The 23,654-nt window shown below is 37.9% G+C and overlaps 1 protein-coding gene across 1 annotated transcript in view; it reads left to right on the forward strand.

The window, feature by feature from the left end:
- LOC131859802 (uncharacterized) overlaps positions 1-20,572 on the forward strand; it is a 30,851-nt gene extending 10,279 nt beyond the window's left edge. Inside the window, exon 2 of the mRNA XM_059213887.1 lies at positions 20,157-20,572. Within this exon, the coding sequence (XP_059069870.1) occupies positions 20,157-20,572 (416 nt within the window). The remainder of the gene's footprint in view (positions 1-20,156) is intronic.
- The last annotated feature ends 3,082 nt before the right edge of the window (positions 20,573-23,654 follow it).

Below are 23,654 nucleotides of genomic sequence, written 5' to 3' on the forward strand. Positions count from 1 at the left end.
GTGTAGAATTAAGTTGTTAAGGATCTAGCCAACATAGATTGTAACTCTGGTGGAGAGGAGTCACTTTTGTTGGCATACCACAAAATTCCTTTGTTCTCTATAGTCCCCATCAACATGTATGTTCTCTAGAATCAAAAGTTTAGCCTTGTGAAATAGCCCATTTTAGTAAACTTCCTATAGTCATTGAGAGCACATTTGCATGGGAAGACTCTCTATAGTCCCCATCAACATGTATGTTCTCTAGCATGGAAAGTTTAGCCTTGTGCAATAACCCATTTTGGGAAACTTCCCATAGTCATCGGGAGCACATTTGCATGGGAAGGTTGAGAGGCCATAGACGAGCATATTATTTAAGGGACCTATACACAAACTACACATACATCCTTTGATGTTAATGGCATATAGACTGCATATGGCCATTTATTAGAAATATTATGTTTAGAAAGACCAATATCTTTAATTACTAATGAGGAATTGATATTTGAGTATATGGTCATGATGGTGTATGTTGGGTCCTACATGGATTTCAGGAATAGTATTTGTGTTGAATTTTACAATTTGGAGGACTGATTAAAACACCATGTTTATCTTATAGGCATATATGGTATAGATTGGTTGCTGAAAGATATTTTTGGCAGAAATTAACAAAGTTATTTTCATAAAGAATCATTAAGCATGAATCCATAATCCATTATATTGAAAGTTCATGAAAAGAGATATTGATGTGGAATCCAATTTAATTTATTAAAATAAGGCACTTCATTATAATTGATCATTTTTGGTAGGTGATGTATCATATATAATGTCTTAATTTTTCCATCAAGATATTAACTAATGAAAATTGGATTAAACAAATTCTCATTTCAAGTGTAATTTTTGCATGCAGTATTTCATTCTCATGCACACAAGATGTTGTAGCAAAAGCATGTCACACATGACACCCATCACCATTTCACCAAGCATGGTTGCAGGAGCAAAAGACTTCACTACTCGTGACAAAATCATCATGATAATTTTATGGGGTGGGGATCTTTTTACTTTAATAATCACTCACACTCATAAATAGATAGGAGATGAAGAAGATAGTATAACTCATCCCACAAACTCCAACAACAAGAATATATGTCCATAAGGTAGTCAATACAAAAATAAAGACTTTGGTAAGCACAAACCAAAGGTTAGGTGTGACAAGATTAATATATTTCAAAGCACCAAAATGTCTACACAAATTATGATGCAAGACACACAAAGGAGACTCCTAGGAATGACTCTCCTTCAAAAAATTTTCTTGAAAAAGTGTGTGAAATTATCGCTATCTAAGGGTTTAGACTACAATGCATTTTGGGACACCAACACACTTTTGGTATAGCAATGCACTTTCTAGAATTTAGCACACCCTTAATACATTATCTCATCTATGCTATAGTTCTATGATTGTGCTTCTATCTTGGATAGGAATTTATTAAAAGTAACTTCCTTGATTTAAAACACAGACTGGACTCTATTTTCTAGTAGGTTATTAACACAAAAATAACTAAACAAGTTTTAGGAGTTTAACCATATAAAATTTACTACTTGCTAAATATCTCAAGATTCAAACTAGACAAGAGCACACATATCCTAGGATGTGAATCAATATGTCAATCTAAGAATTACATAATAAGAGGGCTAGAAAGATAGGGGAACCAAATGGCATGCCCATATCGCTCCACACTAGCTGTATTGACACTAGGCATGACTCCCAAAATTAAAAGTGTCATAACTCGCATGTGTCTCCAAAAACTTCTAATTTTAGAGATAGGAAAAGTAGAGAGTTAAAATAATTCATTATGTCTCTAAACCCACATACAAATATTCACCCACACACATTGGTACACAAATGCTACAAGAATAGTAATAAAGCTAGGGATACAACAAACACACGAGATACCATTTTTAGTCATCCATTACACCAATTATACATAACATGTACATTACATCAATACTAATTTACTTTCATTCTACAAGAATATGAAACTAGGCTTTCTAATCATGTTTCTATCACATAGCTAAATATGAGAAAACAATACAGAATGTCATCCATGTTCAACATCGACATCTAGACATGGCAATAATAAAGATGTATATATTTTCAATTTTATGGGCATATTGAATTCTTACTCAATTGAGTTCAAAATGATAATTATAATTTTTCAAATGAGGACTCCAACATCCCAAATTTACATTTTATTCAAACTACATAAAAAAAAAAGATATAACACCAAAATATGGAACTCTTTTTGCACACTCCCAAGATTCTCCAAAGAATATGTGTCCTTAACAATTTGGTTCAACAACACCTAATCATGTGGAATCCTAAGGCCCACCTCTTTATACAATTAGTTAACTAACTAGGTAGTCAACTAACACACATCAACCACCATTAGAATGACACATGGATAACTCAAACAAGCAGTTGATGTAAAAAAAATCATACAAGAATAATAACATTGTAAGACTAGAAGGATTGTATGCCAATCAAAAAATATACTATGGGATCAAATATGCACATCAAGTATGCAATACAACATATCCAAGAGGAGAAGAGGGTTAATATAAATGATTTTGTAATGGAGTGTCATCATGGGTACCAAGAACCACATAAAAATTGAGTAGTACACCTCCACCTCATGAGGATATACAATAATAGAGATTATATATAAGACCAGCCCAATGTACTTCATAGCCCTTCCATGTATCTTACTAGGCATATATATCCAACTCTTGTCAATGTTTAATTGTGTAGCTCAACTTTATTTTTATTAATTCTTTATATCAACCTCTCATTGCATCGTCTTATCTTACCATACAATTGGATGGAGTTTGACTATCTACTCCATCCTAATCTAAAGCTCTCATTGTAGAAATTAGACAAGAAATTTGGAGAAAAAAGGAACCAACAATAAAGGAGAATTGCAACAAAATGAAGATTGATAACTATCATCACAAAAGTGTGCACCCTTGATGAACTCTCAAGCTCATCGACCCTATGTGATGGGATGGGGTTTGGGATAGACTAGCCTAGTCTATGCTCCTGGATCCTTTCCTTGGATCTCCTGGTGCTCTCCTCACACCCTAGGGTCTCTAGGATTTCCTTTTCTTGAGGAATCCCTTGACCTTTCCCAATCCACCCACCAATGAGTTTCTATGCTACTCCTAAGGTCTCACCTACTCATAAGACTCAAAACCCCTTACTATGGCTAATAAAGGATAATCTTGTTCCACACCTTCCAAGGTCTTAGCAAGGTTGTTTCAGGTCTTTTTCATGGCATTTCCACCCATTCATGATCCCCCAACAAGTTTCAAGATTCTAACCCCTTACCGATTTCACAAATTTGGGTTTTGGCCTTCAAAAAGGGCTACAAGGATTAGGACCAATTAGGCCTCCTAACCGGTCTTCTAGGGCTCCCTCTCACAAATGATGCATACACAACCCTAACTCCCAAAATAGACTGCCATTCATTTGGCAAGGGCTCAAGGATTTTCTAGGTTTTGGGCCTCCAAGTTGCCATACAGTGCCTAGGGCAAATTTTGGGGTTTTTAAGGGTTTTGTGAGGGTTTCTAGGGTCTGCCTGGGTCACAGTGAGTACTTTGAGCTTTAGCCACCTTGTTTGGATTGGTGGAGGCTCCTCCTTCACACTAATGATGCTTCAAACACTCCTTTGTACCTCCTCCAAAGGATGCTCTCTCCACTAGCCAACCTTGCTCTCCAAGACCTCTGCAATTTTGACCTCTCCTAACTGAGCACTGTCTAGTCTCATCTAGGAGTAGGTCTTTGCTTGGCCTTCCTACATTTTTAAGGGCCCTGCTTGCATGGGACTATTGTACAGGGTCTTCACTCTCATTCCCCATGGTTTCATGGTATTTCCACAACGAGGAATGGAGTTAAGACTTCATTTACACAATCCTGTCCAAAACTGGACAGTAAGAAGACAGTTTACAAACTATTTACAAACTCACTCAATATGCAAGTAAAAACCTAAAATAATTGCTTGAAATGAAATTAATTAGACCATGAAAGACAAACCACACAGTTTTGGACGTTTCTCAATCCATTAATTTGCTTGTTTCCTTCATTCAAACTAACTGGTAACGGTTTTACAGTCCCAGTCTGATCTCTTTGCTAGGGTCGTACAATGTCTGACATCCAACCCATGAATTTAGGGTTTGCAAGTAATTATCCCACCTTTTCCTTGGTCTGTGTGCCCAAACTAGGGTTTTCCATGCTAACCTAAAGAACTTGACATCATGGTGGAAAAGTTGCTTGACAACTTTGAAAAGTTGTCATGCAACTTTTGAGCAACTTTCCCAATGTTGCTTTTTATGACTCCTAGACCCACATTGGGCCAGCCTAAGGACACCACCATGTTATAAAGGACCCCTAAACACTTCAAGGACACACATACCCTCCATTTTCAGTAAAATCACAATCTTGACTCATGACCCCTAAGATCTCCACTAGGACCCTAATGAGGACCTATGAGCACATGGCTCATTATTTTATGTACAATGGCTTCATAAGAAGCATAACACCAACAAAAAAAAGAAAGAGAAAGAGTTTGGAAGGGTGCTCCTGCACCATACTCCCCCTCTACACACAACTTAGGAAATAGAAGAAGAGATGAGAGTCGGGTCTGTTCCAAGTGCCTTGAACCTGCTCTCCTCCACCCATGTAGCTTCAGATACTAGTTGATCTGTCCATTTCACTAAGTGCTCCATGTAGACCTGGTGTCTAGTAGACTTCTTCACCCTTGATTCCAAGATCTCCTCTGCTATAGGCTTCTTCACCTGTGGTAAGACATTAACATCAAGGTCCTGCAGTACCTTGGCTTGGTTCTCAGTCTTTCCCTGCTATCTCACCCTTGCACATGATCAGGTCAGCTACATTAAAGACTGGTGATATAGCTAAATCTAAAGGTAGGTCAACTTTTTAGGCATTCTTACCATATTACGACAGGATTCTACAAGGTCCTACCCTTCTCATCTGTAGTTTGGTAGGCTTACCTCCTTGCATCCTAGCTTTGCTCAAATGGACCATCACATAGTCACCCACCTTGAACTAAACTTCTCTCCTTTTCTCATCCACTTTGGTTTTCAATTTTTGAGTGGATTCAAGGGTGGCCTTCTTAACCTGCTCTTGAACTTCCTTGATGGTTTGAGTGAAGTCTTCTACTTGCCCACTTTTCATTTCCAAACTACCAAGGTCTCTCAACTCACATACTCCTCTTGGATGTCTACCATAGACAACCTCAAAAGGACTTCTACCAGTGGTTCTATTCACACTGTCATTATATGCATACTTTGCTTGAGAAATGATTAGGTCCCATGTTTGGCCATACTCCTTAGTTAAACACCTCAACAAGTTACCTAACACCTTGTTTATGACTTCAGTTTGACCATCTGTTTGTGGATGGTAAGATGAGCTAAATGACAAGTTGGTTTCTAGTCTCCTCCATAATGTTTGCCAAAAATGACCCATGAACTTGCTATCCTTGTCTGAAACAATTCTTAAAGGGAGTCCATGAATCCTAACAATCTCTTTGAAGAAGAGATGTGCAACATAGCTTGCATCATGTGTAGTCTTACATGGGATAAAATGACTCATCTTGGAAAATCTATCTACTACCACATAGATGCTATCCATACCTATTTTTGTCTTGGGAAGTCCTACTACAAAGTCCATGCTTATACATTCCCAAGGTCTGTTAGGGACCGGTAATGGTTGATATAAACCGACATTGCTTGATCCACCTTTGGCTCTTTGGCATACACCACACTATTCTACATATCTTTTCACATCTCTTGGCAACTTAGGCCAATAGTATTACCTCTGTACTAAGTCCAAAGTCTTGTTGACTCCAAAGTGTCCACTTAAACTGCCATTATGTTTCTCTAGGTACACACAACTGGTTACCCTTGAACAAGAGACCATTTTGGAGAGTGTAATCTGCATACTCACCATGGAAATGGTTCTCAAACTCTTTGCAAACCTTGTAAGCTATTGAGAAGTCTTCATCTCCTTCATAGAGGTCTTTGAAACCTTCTATTCCTATGCTCTGCAACTGTAACTCTTGAACTGTCAACAAATTCCTACTTAATGCATCTGCCACCTTATTAAGCTGCCCCTTCTTATGCTTGATGGTGAAGGTGAAGGATTGGAGGTATTCCATCCATTTCAAATGCTTATTTCTTAGCTTCTCTTGAGTGTTAATGTAACTCAATGCCTAATTGTCAGTGAACACTACAAATTCTTTAGGAAGTAGGTAATGCCTCCATTTCTTTAGAGACTGCACTAATGCATACAACTCTAGGTCATAGGCTGAGTACTTCTTCTTTGCTTCAGTAAGCTTCTCATTGAAAAATGCCACAAGTCTTCCCTCTTGACTCAACACAGAACCTACTGCAATTCCACTTGCATCACACTCCAAAGTGAATAGCTTATCAAATGTAGGTAGGAGAAGGATAGGTTTTGTGGCTACTTCTTACTTCAACATTTGAAATGCTTTGTCTACCTGCTCAGTCCATTCAAACTTATTTTTAAGACCTCCTTTAATGGTGTCAAGGACTGGTGCACATATGCCACTAAAATTCCTCACAAATTTCCTATAGAATTGAGCTAATCCATTGAAGCTTCTAACCTCAGTCCTTGTTTTAGGTGCAGGCCAATTCAAGATTGCCTCCACTTTGCTTGGATCCATCTTCAAGGTTCCTTTAAACACCACAAATCCTAAGTAAACTAGCTCTTGCTTCAAGAAGTCACACTTCTCTAGGCTGATGGATAGCTTCTCCTCATACAACCTCTCTAAAACTAACCTCAAATGCTCAAGGTGCTCTTCCTTGGTTCTGCTATAGATGAGAATGTCATCTAGGTACACTACCACAAATCTGCCTATAAAATCCTTCAACACCTCATTCATCAACCTCATGAAGGTGCTTGGAGAATTAGTAAGCCCAAATGGCATCACAAGCCACTCATACAATCTATCTGTGGTTTTAAAAGTAGTCTTCCACTCATCACCCTCCTTAATTCTTATCTGGTGATAACCACTTTTAAGGTCTAGCTTGGTAAAATACATAGCCCCTTCTAAACAGTCCATTAGATCCTCTATTCTAGGAATAGGAAACCTATACCTTATGGTAATCCTATTGATTTCTCTTGAGTTAGTGCATAGTCTCCACTTACCTCCTTTTTTTGATGCTAGCACTACCGGGACTGCACATGGGCCGATGCTCTTCTTAATCATTCCTTGTTCCAATAACTACTGCACTTGCCTTGCTACTTCCTTATTCTAATCAGGTGTGAGCTTATATGCAACCTATTTAGGTAAGGATGCACTAGGAACAAAGTCTATTTGATGACTTATAGACCTTCTTGGTGGGAGTGTTGCAGGTGCTCCATCACTCACTATATCCTTATACTCTTGCAACATGTGCTTCACCTCCTTGGGTATTTCTGCCTGCAACTTGTCTGCTTTCTCCTTTGGCTTCACAAAGATGGGACACTTCACTATCTCCTCCTCATGTAGCAAACTCAAGAAGTCTTTACCAGTAGCCATTAAAACACTAGGTGTTTTTGAAGTGCCCTCTTCATCCTCTATCAAAGATTGAATCTTGAAGGTCTTGCTGTCCTTCTTGAATGATATGGAGTTCTCCTCTCCATCATAGATCACCTTCCTATCAAATTGCCAGGGTCTTCCTAGCAATAAGTGGCATGCATCCATAGGTAACACATCACAAAGGATCTTATCCTTATATCCTCCAATAGAAAACTCTACCCAAGTCTGCTCATTGACTAGCACACTCTGTCCTTTGTTCAACCAAGTCACTTTGTAAGGATTGGTGTGGGGTATTGTTGTGAGTTTCAACTTCCTAACTGCCTCTTCTAAGATGATGTTGTCAGTTGAGCCTATATCAACTATCACCTTGCACACTTTACCAAGAACTTTGCATCTCACCCTAAACAATGCTCTCCTATGTTTGGGTTCCTCCTTAACCGGCCATTTGATCAAAATCCTATTGAACATCAGGTTCTCACCATGAACTTCTGATTCAATCTGGTCCACATCCGGTGTCTTGCTGCTTGAAGAGTCTTCTTGTGCATAAACAACCCTCTTTCCACTGTTTGATGATGTAGGCTTGTCAGGGCATCTATATGTCGAGTGTCCCAATTGTCCACAATTGTAACACTTCATAGTTGCAAAATAAGAGTTACCTCTGTTAGTACCTCTACCCCTATTTGGACCACCTTGTGCACCTCTTCCTCTAGAATGTCCTCCTCTAAGATTGGTTTCACTACCATGCTCAGTCAACTTGGCTTCTCCTTGGTTCCTTGGCTCATTTGTCTTGCTTTGGTAACCACCTCGGTGATTCACTTGGTCTCTACGTCTGCCTCTACCCCTATTATTGCAGTCTCCTTTCCTTTTGCTCCTCTCTTCTACCTTGACACCAAGCTGATGACATTTCTACATAGTAGTAGGAGTCCATAGGCTTATCTCCTCCTGTATGTTCCACTTTAGGCCGCTTAGATACCTAGCCACCTTAATGGATTCATCTTCTTGAACTTTAGATCTAAGACATAGCTTTTGAAAATCTTTAGTGTAGGAGGCTACATCAAGATCCTTCTGCTTCAAACCCTGTCTCTTTTTATGAAGTTGGACTTCATAATCCTCTGGTAAGTAGTTCTCCTTAATCTTACTCACCATAACTTTCCAGTTTGCAATTGGTAGCTTTCCCATACTAACCCTTTCTTCTTGCAGGTACTTCCACCATGTCAAAGTTGCTCCCCTTAATCTTGATTTGACAACTTTAACCTTCTGAGCCTCTGTCACTCCTTCACACTCAAAGTGGTTTTCCATGCCCTCAATCCATTCCATAACAGTGTCTATGTCCATTCTTCCACTGAAATGTGGCAATCCTTCAAAGGCTTTGGTGTTCAAGGCCTTAATAGCCTTCACAAAAGGTTCTTCATTGAACAAGGGATCTAGTTCAGGAATTATGTCATCTATGTCTATAGTTCTCTTGCCTTTACCCTTGGTGTCTTCATCCCAAGGTTCATGTGTTCTCTGATCCACCACTTCCTGCAGTTTATCCCTTATCTCACTCATTTCTGCTTCAAGGAGTCTATTTTTCTCCTTCGTCTCTTCTACTTCTCTAGCCATCTCTACATTAGTAACCATTCTTCTCTCCCATACTGATTCACCAGTATATACAGACATACACAGTCCAACAAGTCTTTTACTTGCTCTAATACCAATCTGATGGGATGGGGTTTGGGATAAACTAGCCTAGTCTATGCTCCTGGATCCTTTCCTTGGATCTCTTGGTGTTCTCCTGACACCCTAGGGTCTCTAGGATTTCCTTTGCTTGAGGAATCCCCTAACCTTGCCCAATCCACCCACCAATGAGTTGCTATGCTGCTCCTATGGTCTCACCTACTCATGAGACTCAAAACCCCTTACTATGGCTAATAAGGGCTAATCTTATTCCACACCTTCCAAGGTCTTAGCAAGGTTGTTTTAGGTCTTTTTCATGGCCTTTCCACCCATTCAAGAGCCCCCAAGAGGTTTCAAGATTCTAACCCCTTACCGATTTCACAAATTTGGGTTTTGGCCTTCAAAAAGGGCTACAAGGATTAGGACCAATTAGGCCTCCTAACCGGTCTTCTAGGGCTCCCTCTCACAAACGATGCATACACAACCCTAACTCCCAAAATAGACTGCCATTCAATTGGCAAGGGCTCAAGGATTTTCTAGGTTTTGGGCCTCCAAGTGGCCGTACAGTGCCTAGGGTGAATTTTGGGGTTTTTAAGGGTTTTGTGAGGGTTTCTAGGGTTTGCCTAGGTCATAGTGAGTACTTTGAGCTTTAGCCACCTTGTTTGGATTGGTGGAGGCTCCTCCTTCACACTAATGATACTTCAAACACTCCTCTGCACCTCCTCCAATGGATGCTCTCTCCACTAGCCAACCTTGCTCTCCAAGACCTCTGCAATTTTGACCTCTCCTAACCGGGCACTATCTAGTCTTGTCTAGGAGTAGGTCTTTGCTTGGCCTTCTTGCATTTTTAAGGGCCCTGCTTGCATGGGACTATAGTACAGGGTCTTCGCTCTCATTCCCCATGGTTTCATGGTGTTTCCACAATGGGGAATGGAGTTAAGACTTCATTTACACAATCCTGTCCAAAACTGGACAGTAAGAAGACAGTTTACAAACTGTTTACAAACTCACTCAATCTGCAAGTAAAAACCTAAACCAATTGCTTTAAATGAAAGTATTTACACCATGAAAGACAAACCACACAGTTTTGGACGTATCTCAATCCATTAATTTGCTTGTTTCCTTCATTCAAACTGACTGGTAATAGTTTTATAGTCTCAGTCCGATCTCTTTGCTAGGGTCGTACAATGTTTGACATCCAACCCATGAATTTAGGGTTTGCAAGTACTTATACCACCTTTGCCTTGGTCTATGTGCCCAAACTAGGGTTTTGCATGCTAACGTAAAGAACTTGACATCATGGTGGAAAATTTGCTTGACAACTTTTAAAAGTTGTCATGCAACTTTTGCAACTTTTGAGCAACTTTCCCAATGTTACTTTTTATGACTCCTAGACCCACGTTGGGCCAACCTAAGGACACCACCATGTTATAAAGGACCCCTAAACACTTCAAGGACACACATAGCCTCCATTTTCAAGAAAATCACAATCTTGACTCATGACCCCTAAGATCTCCACTAGGACCCTAACTAGGACCTATGAGCACATGGCTCATTATTTTATGTACAATGGCTTCATAAGAAGCATAAAACCAACAAAACAAAGAAAGAGAAAGAGTTTAGAAGGGTGCTCCTGCACCACTGTGACACATTGAAACAACTTCCAAGTCTAGGGCCTTGCATTGTTGAGGTTAAGTCTCTAGAAAAGGCCAACTTCCTTATCAATTTGATATAGGTGTTGGACCAACCCAACACATATAAATTTATTCTATTGATTTTATGCGGGAAAGAGGGAAGAAGGAATTCTTGAAATGGAAACAAGGTTTGCACCTAGATTGAAATTTGATCTCCCTGCCTATAACTACATAAAACACAAACAAAGCCACTCAAGGCATGCACAAGATCCTATTCTACTTAGTGCCTTAAGAAGAGTGAAGGTTGAAAGTATATAGGATGAAGAGAGGGATTGTATCAATCCACAAACAACATTCATAGAGGGATCAACACAGTCACTAAGCCAAGGAAAGCTAATGAGAATCCATTCAGACAACCAGGTAAGAAAAATACACAAATTGTGAGAACTAGATGAAGGAAAAATAAGTAAATTTTATTCATATGAATGCAAGAAAACTTTATAGATAAAAACTACATAAGTTATCTATAGAAGAAAGAAAGCAGATCCTTGTAACAAGGTTACAAAATTGCCTTTATAGTTCAGGCATAACCAAAATTGATTATAATTAAGAAACCCTAACCCAACTAGCGTTAGGTTACAAAATATCAGAAAGAAGGATCAAATCAACAAGATGATCTGATTGCATGCATGCAATGTTTGAAAATATCCTTCATATCTGGGAATAAACAAAATCTCTGCAGATAAGAGGAAAACTCTGTGCAAGATGTATTGAGTGAACTTGTAGAGTACAAAAGTCCTTAATCTGCATTAAAGAGTCTGAGGTGGTCTCTAAAATTGTCCTACATAGTCAAATATAGAGTTAAGGAAAAAAATATCGGTGGTTGGACTAAAATCTAATTTGATATTAGACACCAACCAAGTATGCAATCAGTTGTGAACCATCTAGTCGACAACCACCTTGCAGAGAGGTTCAAAATTCTAATGGCTTGTAAATTTGAATCCTAGTCATTCAATCATGGAGGTCGCATGAGATGATGCCACGTAATTGCTCATTAGGCCCAACTAAAGATTAAAACATGTCCATCCGATGTGGATTTTATGATGATCTAATGGTTGTTGATATCCGACATGGTGGGCTCGGTCCACATTTCTCTTTCATTGCTTCATGGGTGTTGAAAAGTCAACGCCTATGTTCTTTGTGAAACCGTGAAAGCTATCGCCATTTCGCGGCCTTGAAAACCCTTTGTATAACCATCGCTGTGAAACAACAATATCATTTCCCCTCACGGTGGCCATTGTCACCATTTTGAAGCTTTGAATGTTGTATTGGCCTTAATCGCTCTGAAATGGCGATAGCCCTTTATGTTGCTGCATCCACTTTGTGACTTTGTGGAGGGGGCCCCACAATGGGCTTTTGTCTTTCACTTCATTGTTTCGTAGGGAAGAGTGGAATATTCCCTAATGCTCTTGCAAAATAGAGAAATGCTTAGCCTTTTTGCCATTTCGTGGGTGGAACAAAATAATAAGTCCCCCACTTCGTGAAAGGGCGAAATCCATTAAGCTTTACTTGCCAGTAAAGAGAAAAAGGGGGGGATCGGTCCCAACACAGACTTAGACCCTTTAGCCAGTATGTTTAAGTGATTTGACCTATGAATCCGGTCAACATAAAAATAGAATTTTAGAGCTCAAGAAGGATTAAAGACAAAAATGCCTTTGGGTTTAGGGTTTTAGGGCTCTCATGGAAGTTTTAGTAGTGTTTTAGCTAGTGAAGATTGATCTCAGATCGGTAAATCAATTTGTCTAAGGTTGACAAGAATTTAGTCAACATTTTTGGCGACTTAAAGGGGACCCCAAGCCTGCCCAAGCCTGCTTGGGGGAAAGACCCACTAGTAGAATTTGGCATATAAATGACTACACGACTAAAACTTTTAGTCATGACAACTAAAAATGACTAAATTATAGTCATTTTTTGCAACACAATTATAAATGGCTAAACAAATGACTAGTACTCCTCTATTACAACTAAACATCGGATTTATGCTTGGACAACAATTATATATATATATATATTTGTGTGTGTGTATATATGTATACACATATGTGTATACACATAGATATATATACATATATACACACACATATGTATATATACATATATATACATGTGTGTGTGTATTTATATGTATGCATATATTTATATGTATATATTTATTTATATATGTGTGTGTATACATATATTCATACATACATACATATATACATATATGTGTGTGTATACATATACATATACATGTATACATGCATATCTATATATATACATGTATATCTATATAGATATACATGTATATATATAGATATGCATGTATACATGTATATGTATATGTATACACACACATATATGTATATATGTATGTATGTATGTATATGTACATATGTATATATACACATATATATGTATGTATGTATATGTATGTATATATATATGTATATATATATACATATACGTATGTATATATGTATATATATACATATACGTATGTATATATGTATATATATACATATACGTATGTATATATTGTTATCTAGGGGTAAAATAAGTGTAAATTGCATAATCAAAAATCAAAGAGAAAATCACAACTCTAATCTAATTAATATTACTCCTAAATTACAATGGAATGATGCAAAATCAATTGAATAATAAACAAATGAATCTAATTAAGAGTCCCTAAATCGATTTGACAAAGCTTCCATTGCTCTTCTCCATTGTTGTTGGTGTAGGTGGCTCTCAGGTATTGCACTGATTTCTTGCATAGATTAGACAACTATTTCGAAGACTGTGATTCAATGATTCTAGATTGATTTGAGAAAAGAGGTCGAGTTTATAGATTTTCAACACAAAGGAGGTGAGAAATAGAACTCAAGTGTTGATTGACAGATAACTAAAATTGATTGATCAGTGAACTCAATAGATTGATCTGTTAACAAAATTGATTGACTTGTTAGTTGATTTGATTGGGGATTCAACTAGATAGATTGGATAGTGAACTGAATAGACCAGTTAGTTGACTAAATTGATTGAGATATGACTGCATTGATTGAAGAGATGACTGATTAGATGGATTAGTTAGAAAAAGTTGATTGAAAGTGAAAAAGGATGATTGATGAGTTAATTGATTAGTTAACTAATTTGATCAATTAGTTCTTATTTTAGCATTTGTTGTAGGATTTTGAAATTAAATTTGATTTTCATTTTCAATTTGGATTTGCATTTGGACTTTCAAATGTTGAAATGCACATGAAATTAACTGAAATTCACATTTGGTGAAATGTTAATTTGATGAAATGAAATTAATTGAAATTAGGTGAAATTCAAATTTGGGGAAAATGAAATGAAATAAGATAGAATTATTTGGAATTAGAATTTAGGGGTTTGGAAGAATAATTAATTAATTTAAATAATTAAAATAATTTTATTTAATCATAAGAATTGAATTAATTAAATAATAAATATTATTTAACTAAGGAAAATGTCGCAATTAATTAAATAATTAATATTTAATTAATAATTGAGATAGGGTTAATTTATTTAATAAATCAATTATTGGATAGGCTACATTTTCGACAGTAATTGAGAAGATGGCTCAGCATGCGAAAAGTAGAATCAAGTCTCTTTCTCTTTGCGAACATCCCTTTCCACTGCGAGGTGTTTATCAGGGCTATGGAAATCATTTTGTAGTTCTGGCTAGTGATGCTAGGGCAAACGAGATGAGCGGAGTAAAATATCGAATCATCAAGCAAGAAGCTTTTTTCACAAAAACAAAATACTCACTGGTTGATTCGGTTAGGGCACCCCTTCCTTCGCTCCAAGGTAGGGAATGAAATTGGTAGTCGGTAAGGCACCGAAATAACAAGGTAGAAGGGCAATCAAATTGTCTTAAACAAAATCCCAAACTTGGGTGGAAGGAAGGTTCTGTAAAACCTAACTGGACAAACAGGCCCCCGGCTCCCGTTACTAAAATGTTCGCTGGCAAATCACCCAAAGCCAGCCTCAGTGGGATAATCATTGATATTGATTCCCAAACAATAGATATGTATCAAATGCATTGCAACGATAGAATGTTTTTTGTCTGATGGAAAGGTTGGGGGATCCCGACTGAACAAATTGCTAACTGGGTGGCATCTTCTCTCAATAACCGGGTAAAAATTGACATCCTTCCTGATCAGTTCTTAGCTATTGATTGCAGTAATCAAAATTTAAGAAATTCATTGCTAAATAAGGGTTTATCAGAGTTCATGGGCTTAGGGTTTGACTGTTGGGGATGGCAAACCCTCTTTCATCCTTCGCAATCAAATTCATACATGGTCAATAGAGCTATATCACTCGAAAAAATTCTGGTTGAATTACGAAACAATGATTTCTTAAGTATTTTAGGGAACAAAATAGGTAAATTTGTAGGAGTTAAAAAGTCAGCTTTAAGCTTCTTTAACCATCTTTTGATTGTTAACATGAATATGAACATTAAAACCATCGAACTAGTAACACTATGTTATGATAATCTATGTTTATCCCTTGAATTACCCTTCTACAATGGTCCTTTTGAATTTGAAAGACCAAGGAAGACTCCCTTTAAGAACGCTTTCCCTAAATCAATCTATGCGTCGAGAATAGCTCCAATTAGATTTGTGGATTGGGGGGGTTTCTCCATTAAGGGTTTTAATAATTCTAGCACTAATCACCCAGCCATGTCTCTGTGTCATCAATCCCCAATCAAGACCCTATGTTCCTTGCCCCAACCACTTCCCTTTGTTATCCCCCCAAGAGGTGACCCTTCTCTCGGGGTTAGTAACTTGGAAGAGGGGGAAATCTGTGAAGGGCTCCCCCAGAAAGAACATCCCGGTATGACAAATATGTCACCATTGGGCTCTCTTACCCCACTAGAGATAATGAACTCCTCAAAAACTTCCCCTCTACAGAATCTCATCACCCTATCGCTATCCAAAGAAAAGGATAATTCTCCCCAAGAACTAGAAAAGGCTTCTTGGCATTATCAACAATTCTCCCCAATCTCAAATCTTAAGACTTCTCTTGGGGAGGAGGCTTACCTTGCTTCACCACGGGCTCACCCTGTTACAACTGTAGTTTTTGAGAGTGACCAAGTGTCTAAGGAAGTGGACATCATTGCAAATTATATAGGGGAAGAAGTAGTAAACGACTTCATGGATCAATTGGTTGATAAAATCTGTGATGATAAGGAATTGGAAAGACAAAGGGATTTCCTCGTTAATAATCTAGTAAATATTACTAGAGTTAACTTAGAAATAGATGAACTCTTCATAGCCTCAGAGAACTTGGAAAATCAGCAACCTAACACTCTTGGCATTCTCTGTTCTGTTAAAAGTAAAGACTCTCTGGATTGTGCTAAATTTAGTAAAAGAAGGGGCAGAAGATCCCTTGTTGAATTAAGACTGAAGGATGGAGAGGCTAGAGGTCAATCCAAAATATCTACTCTTTTTAATGTAGGGGAGGGGAAGTTCCTTCCCATAGAGCCATGAAAATAATAATGTGGAAAGTTAGGGGATTGAATGCCCCTAACAAACAACGCATCTTAAAGCATTGTATCTCTGATTCTAAACCTGACTTAATGTTAATTCAAGAAACAAAAATGAACTCATCTGAGATTTCTCTCTTTGAGCAAAAACTAGGGGTTAGACAACTAAATCATTCCCTGGCCACAAGTGCTTCAAGGGGCTTAGCTATCATTTGGGATTCTAGAACCCTTTCATTCACACCATTAGAGATTCAGCAGAATTGGATAGGAGGAGAGGTTGTAAGCTATAAAAATAACCTTAGATTAAAACTAATTAATGTTTATGGCCCCATCCAGAACAAGGATAAGGTGAAGGTGTGGATGGAACTTGAGACCTTTCTTAAAAGCTTCCCGAACGACCTCAGTATAATTGGTGGAGATTTTAATGTCATCACTAAAGCTTTAGATAAGAGAGGAGGAAGTAGCAAGCTTCCCCCTTCAGCTGTAGATTTCAATCTCTAGATCAATAGGAATTCCCTGTTGGAAATTCAGATGGCAGTGAATGCCTTTACCTGGAACAATAGAAGACCTAGTTTTTGTAATATAGCAGAGAAACTTGATAGGTTCTTTATCTATGGTGGGCTCTCAAAGCTAAATTACTCCTTGAAGGCAGAGCCTCTCCCTTTATCTGGATCGGACCATTTCCCACTCCAATTAAACTTATTATCCGACAATGCCCCTAAAAAATGCCCCTTCAAATTTGAGAATATGTGGTTTAGAGACGACAACTTTCTAAACTTACTTGAGGAATGGTGGAGTAGCTCTATTTTCTTAGGTTCGAAGATGTTTATTGTAGCTAGGAAGTTAAAACTTATAAAAAGGAAGCTCTTAGCGTGGAATAGGACCAATTTTGGTAACATCTTTGACAAAAAAACCCTAATAAAGAATGATCTCAATATGGTTAACACTGAGGTACTTGAGAAGGGGATGGATGAGCATCTTTTCCTTACGGAGAAGGCCCTACTCTTAGAGTATGAAAAGATACTATCCTACGAAGAGATTTTCTGGAAACAAAATTCCAGGGAGACTTGGTTGAATGATGGGGACCGGAATAGCAAGTTCTTCCACAATAGCACCAAGCAAAGGAGAGGGGTCAACCGAATTTCTAAGATTATGAACAACCAAGGTTCCATTCTATCTGAACTAGATAAGGTGGCGTCTGAAGTAGTTAAGTTCTATGAGAATATCTTAAACAATCTTGAAGGCTCTAACCTTAAGGGCCAACTCGATATCATTAGGAATATCCCGAAACTTATTACCAATGACCACAACCAAATCCTTTTAAATAAATTCTCAGTGGAGGAGGTTAAATTTGCCCTCTTCAAGATGAATCCAGATAAAGCTCTGGGCCCGGATGGCTTCCCACTAGCTTTTTAAAAAAATGTTGGGGTTTTATGGGAACAAAAATCACTGAGGCCTTGGAGGGGGTAAGGAACTCGGGAAAGATTCTTAAAGAAGTCAACAATACCTTCCTTGCCCTCATCCCAAAAAAAGAAAACCCAGAGAGCTTCAATGACTTCAGACCAATTGCTCTCTGCAACACTCTGTATAAACTTTTAACTAAAACCTTAGTAGCCAGACTCCAAAATCTCCTTCCCTTAATTATTATCAAGGAACAAACTAGCTTCGTAATGGATAGATAAATCTATGATGGGGTGATTATCACCTAGGAAGCTATTCATTCGGTTCAGCTTAACAAATCACCAAGCATGCTAATCAAATTGGACATAAGTAAAGCTTATGATAAAGTTGATTGCCACTTCCTCTACAAATGCTTGGAGGCCTTTGGCTTTTCCAAAACCTGGATCAACCTTATCTTCGAATGCATATCCACCCCTAGATTCTCGGTTCTAGTTAATGGCTCCCCGGAAGGCTTCTTTAGTAGCTCGAGAGGGCTTAGGTAGGGTGACCCTATGTCTCCCTTCCTTTTTATTATTATGGTTGAAGCCCTAGGCAGAGCTATTTCGGTGGCCAAAGAGAAGGGGAAGATCCAAGGTATTCCCATCACCAGTGGCCTCCCTCCCTTTACCCACCAGCAATTCATTGACGACACAATGATTTTTGGGAAAGGTGATATGGGGGAGGCTCGTGCCTTTAAAAACATTCTCAATTCCTACATGATGGCCTCGGGTCAAGGGGTTAATCTAGCTAAATTTGTTGTCTTTTTGTTCAACATAGACCCCCTTTTAGAAAAGGAAATCTGCAAAATCCTGGAAATTAGTATAGGATCCCTTCCTTGCAAATATTTAGGCATTCCCCTTGACAAAGGTAGGAGACCCTCTAATTTATGGGACAACTTAGTGGATAAGATCAAATCTAGAATCAACACTTGGAAAGGGAAATGGCTCTCCTCGGTTGGCAGGGCCACCCTGGTTAAATCGGTCTTATCAGCTATGCCCATTTTCCAGCTTTCCCTTCAATGGTTGTCCTCTTCCAAACTTGCTAAGATCAATAAGCATCTTAGAACTTTCTTTTGGCAAGGAACTGATAGCAATCACAAAATCTCACTCATTTCTTGGGACAAGATATGTTCACCCAAAGAGGACGGTGGCATTGGCATCAAAAACCTTCGAGACCAAGGTAGAGCGTTGGGGGCAAAGCTGGTTTGGAGATTATTCAGATTTCCACACCTCAAAAGGGCAAGATTACTTAACCTCAAGTACCTTAATGGAGATGATCCATCCCAAATCTTCAGGGAGCCCAACCCTCCCAGAGGTTCTTGCCTTTGGAATTTTATGCTTGATTGTAGGAAGATCATCTTGGATAGGTTAACCTGGAACCTAGGGTCTAGGGACAAAGCCCTCTTCTGGTCAGATTCTTGGGGAGGATATAAAGCCATTGCAAAAATCCATGACTTTGGGATTACCCGGGCCCTTCTTGAAGTAAAAAGAGGTCCCCTGTTAAATAGTTATCTCTCCCCTTCAAAGGAAGGGGTTGGATGGCAGTGGATTGAAAGGGACGATGAAGCCATCTCGGAGGAAGACAAGCATAAACTCTTGTCAATTCTCAATTCTAGGAACTTTGTCCTAAGTTATGATGAGGACAAGCTTGTTTGGGAAGGCTCCTTAAAAGGAGAATACAATTCCAAGGATGGGTATTCTCACATATCCAAAGCAGTTTTAAGACCTAAGGTAGAACTTCCATTGAATCTTTGCTGGGATAGAAATTGTCTGCCCAAGGCAGGCATTTTTTCCTAGCTTGCAATCCAAAGCAAACTCCTCACTATGGATAAATTTAAGCGTATGGGCTATGAGGGTCCTAGTAGATGTCCCCTTTGTGAAACAGAGGAGGAGGACACCAATCATATACTCCTTAACTGTCCTTTTTCTCATCAATGTTGGATCTGGTTCACCAATAAACTTGAATGGTCTGCAGCCTTCCCCAACACCATCTTAGAGATGCTCATGGCTTGGCCTCTCCTTAGGCGTGGGTGTCTCTTTGAAGGTTTATGGAGAGCTCTCCCATCATCCATAATGTGGGAACTATGGAAAGAAAGAAATAGGCGCATCTTTAAGAATGAAAAACTAGATGTCCTAAGAATCATCAATAAGATAGAGTCAGCTGTCACCGAGCTTGTGAATAATAGACTCACCTCAGATTCACTTAAAAATGCTTCTATATCTTATTGGGATGAAAGGATTAAAAAATGATGGAAGGGCTTGTCCTTTCCCCCCTTTGTAGGTGAAGGCCCTCTGGCCAGCCTCCGATCTAGAGCAACATGCAGATGGCAGCCCCCTAGTGAAGGGTGGCTGAAGTTAAACTTTGATGGGGTTGCCCGGGGCAACCCAGGGCAAGCGGGGATAGGATGCGTTGTTCATAATTGGGAAGGAAAGGAAGTAGCATCCCTTGCCTCTTTAGCTGGCATCAATACAAACAACTGGGCAGAATTGTTGGCCCTGGTGGAAGGATTGCTCTTATGCAGAAAACTTGAAGCTAAATGTTTAGATATTGAGGGAGATTCGGCTATAGTTGTTAATGCTCTAAGAAAAGGTAGCATGCCCAATTGGAAACTTAATACCTTGCTATCAAAGGCTATGGACCTATGCAAAGGTTTTGATAGGTTTATAGTTAATCACATCTATAGGGAAGGTAATTAAAGGGCAGATGAGCTTGCCAACATGGGGGCTGATGGCATCAAGCTCCTGTCTTTGCCAACTTAAGACAAGATCTATCTTCATTCCCTCTCATCTCACATGTCTAGACCTTAGTCACCTCAGTTTAGCTTCATACTCAAACCATCCCTTGAACCTTGCAGTTCAGAGAATCATTAATCTTACAGACATATCTAGGCAAACCTAGAGAGTTTTCATTTCTGTATTCAGATCTATGAAGAGAATCTGGGCGACCTCAAAACTTTCTCTAATATATATATGTGGATGTATGAATATATATAGTATATATATACATTTTTAGATATATGTGTATGTGGGTATATATACATAGATACAAATACATTCACACACTCATACATTAATACATATAGATAGATATATATATATATATATATATATACAATTATATGTATGTATGTATGGATGTATGCATGCACAAATGTATGTATCTATAGACATTCACACATATATTTCTTCAGCTATATATATATATATATCCTTGAGAAAGATATATCTATATATATATAAATACATTTTCATGTATAAGTTTTATATATATATTCATATCTATAGACATTCACACATATATTTCAAGCTTATTTATGACCAAGATAAGTTCGGATCCTAGCAAGTCTATCTTTAGATTTATAGTCAGCCCTAATTGCTCAAATCCTCCAAACCACTTATCCAAGACCCTCAGAGCCATTGTTTAAATATTCAATTATTTAATTAATCCTCTAGGAATTTCTCCTTTAACCTTACTCAAATAGGCTCTAAATCATATGGATAGTTTGTGATGTAATTGGTATCATTTTCCCTTCTTTCTGGGCTATACCTAAATTTAGCTATTGTCGCGATGTCATGCCTAGAATAGCTTGAGGATTAGAAGAAGAATAAGTCACACATAAAATAAGTATAGGTTTATAAACATGATTTCATAGCTCATCTAAGTATATGTGGCATGGATATAAAGCGAACATTATTAATGTAAGGATAGCCTTCCTCTAAGATTTCAGCCTCTCTAGGCATCTATAGCTGTATTTTCCATTATTCGAACCCCTTTAGCTGGAGAGCTTCAGTGACCATATGAATCATTATTGTTGGATATCACACATCAACTTCCTTTCTCGATTAATGCCTTTTGACGGCTAATTGCGAAAGATGAGTTTATGTCTCCGCATTGATGGGACAGTTGTGGTACCCTAGGCTTGATGGCTGCAAGGTTAATATTAATGATCTTGCGCCTTGAAATTCACACTCCATGTTTGATATTTACTATTTAGTAATTGCTCATTATTTAGCTTGAAGAGTCTGAGTCCTATTTTGGAATACTAAGTTTCTTTCTGCTAAGCAACAATGGATACGATGCTCAGACTTATGGGGCTGAAATGTCAGATGGCCTTTGTTGGTGAGATTAAGGACGAGAGGCTGAGAGGTATTCTTGTTCAACAGAACCCTTTGATTTCTGGAGCGGTAATGAAATTTCTTGGGAGGGATTTCATTATGAATGAGGACCAAACAAGAGCCAACTCAGATATTGCCACAATGTTTCTAGCCTTGGCAATGTATTTTGAGAGGGACAGGGATTCGGTGGTGAAATTATGTAAAAAGGTTTTCATTAAAGACATTCTTGGTGAATTGGAACGGGTTATGGTTAATATAGATGAAGAACTCACAGCTCCCAAGCCACGAGACTATGATGTCCTAATCAGGAAAAATAACCCGATTCCTCACTTCCCTATTCTGGTTATTGAAGACCCTGTGGCTTTTGAAGCTCTACGTTCTATCAGATGTAGGAATTTCCTATTTCTCTCATGGATTCTCCAAGTAAAGAAACCCCCACAGGAGAAGTGGTTGCAAAATTATCTGGAGGCGAAAAATATCACGGTCTTCCCTGATCACATGCCTCTCCCTCGCTCCCCTGTTTCCCTCTCAACAGAAGCACCAGAGGGCTCTGGGCCTCGTCCTCCCCACATGCCGAGCAAGAAAGGATAAAGGCCCTGGAATGGCATTCTTCAAGGACGAGGTCTCGTTATCAGATATAATCCTTTTTGTTTTTAGAAGTTAAAGAATACTTAGAGACATTACGCTTAACAACCATTCTACCCATCTTTTGAAAAGGAATGTTGCATAGATGGTCTTTCAAACTTTTCCATTTAGACTTGAGATGGTTTTTTACCTGGCTGTTTTTTGATTTATGAAGACAAGGAGCTATTTAGCTAGGAGAAATATAAAGTAGGTGTTTATATAAAGGCAAAATATGGATTTCAATCTCTATTTTTTATGAAAGAAATCTAATTTCCTAAGTCTTTCTTATGTTTCTAGGCTAAAAAGGGGGAAGTGTCAATCATGCTTTGAGGCTGCGTTTATAAGGGTTTTTGTGCTTTGATACGGGTATTGGTAGTCTTAGTTCCCAGGAGTCATCCTAAGGCCCTCATTAGCACAAATCTCTTTCTATCGATATATACACATACATATCTTCATACCTATTTATATATATAAACAAATATAGATAGATATTCATATTTATACCCATATATATACAAACATATTTTCATATATATATGTATATTTATAAACTCATTTTTAAACTCACTCATAGTCATAAATCCATATATTGGCATATTCATATATATATATATACATAGGTATACATGTAAACATATGTATGCGTATTTATATATATATATATAAATATATAGATTCTTATATATTTATACTCATATATATATATATATATATATATATATATATATATGAATAATTGTATTAGTATATGAGTATAAATATATAAGAATCTATATATTTATATATATATAAATACGCATACATATGTTTACATGTATACCTATGTATATATATATATGAATATGCCAATATATGGATTTATGACTATGAGTGAGTTTAAAAATGAGTTTATAAATATACATATATATATGAAAATATGTTTGTATATATATGGGTATAAATATGATCGTATGTATTTTATGGTATTTACCACTCTGATGATATTTATTTTAGAATGCGTTTCTATGTGAGTACTCTAGCACCACTAGCCTGTCATATC

Source organism: Cryptomeria japonica, chromosome 2 (assembly GCF_030272615.1).
Source record: "Cryptomeria japonica chromosome 2, Sugi_1.0, whole genome shotgun sequence".
NCBI classification, from domain to species: domain Eukaryota; kingdom Viridiplantae; phylum Streptophyta; class Pinopsida; order Cupressales; family Cupressaceae; genus Cryptomeria; species Cryptomeria japonica.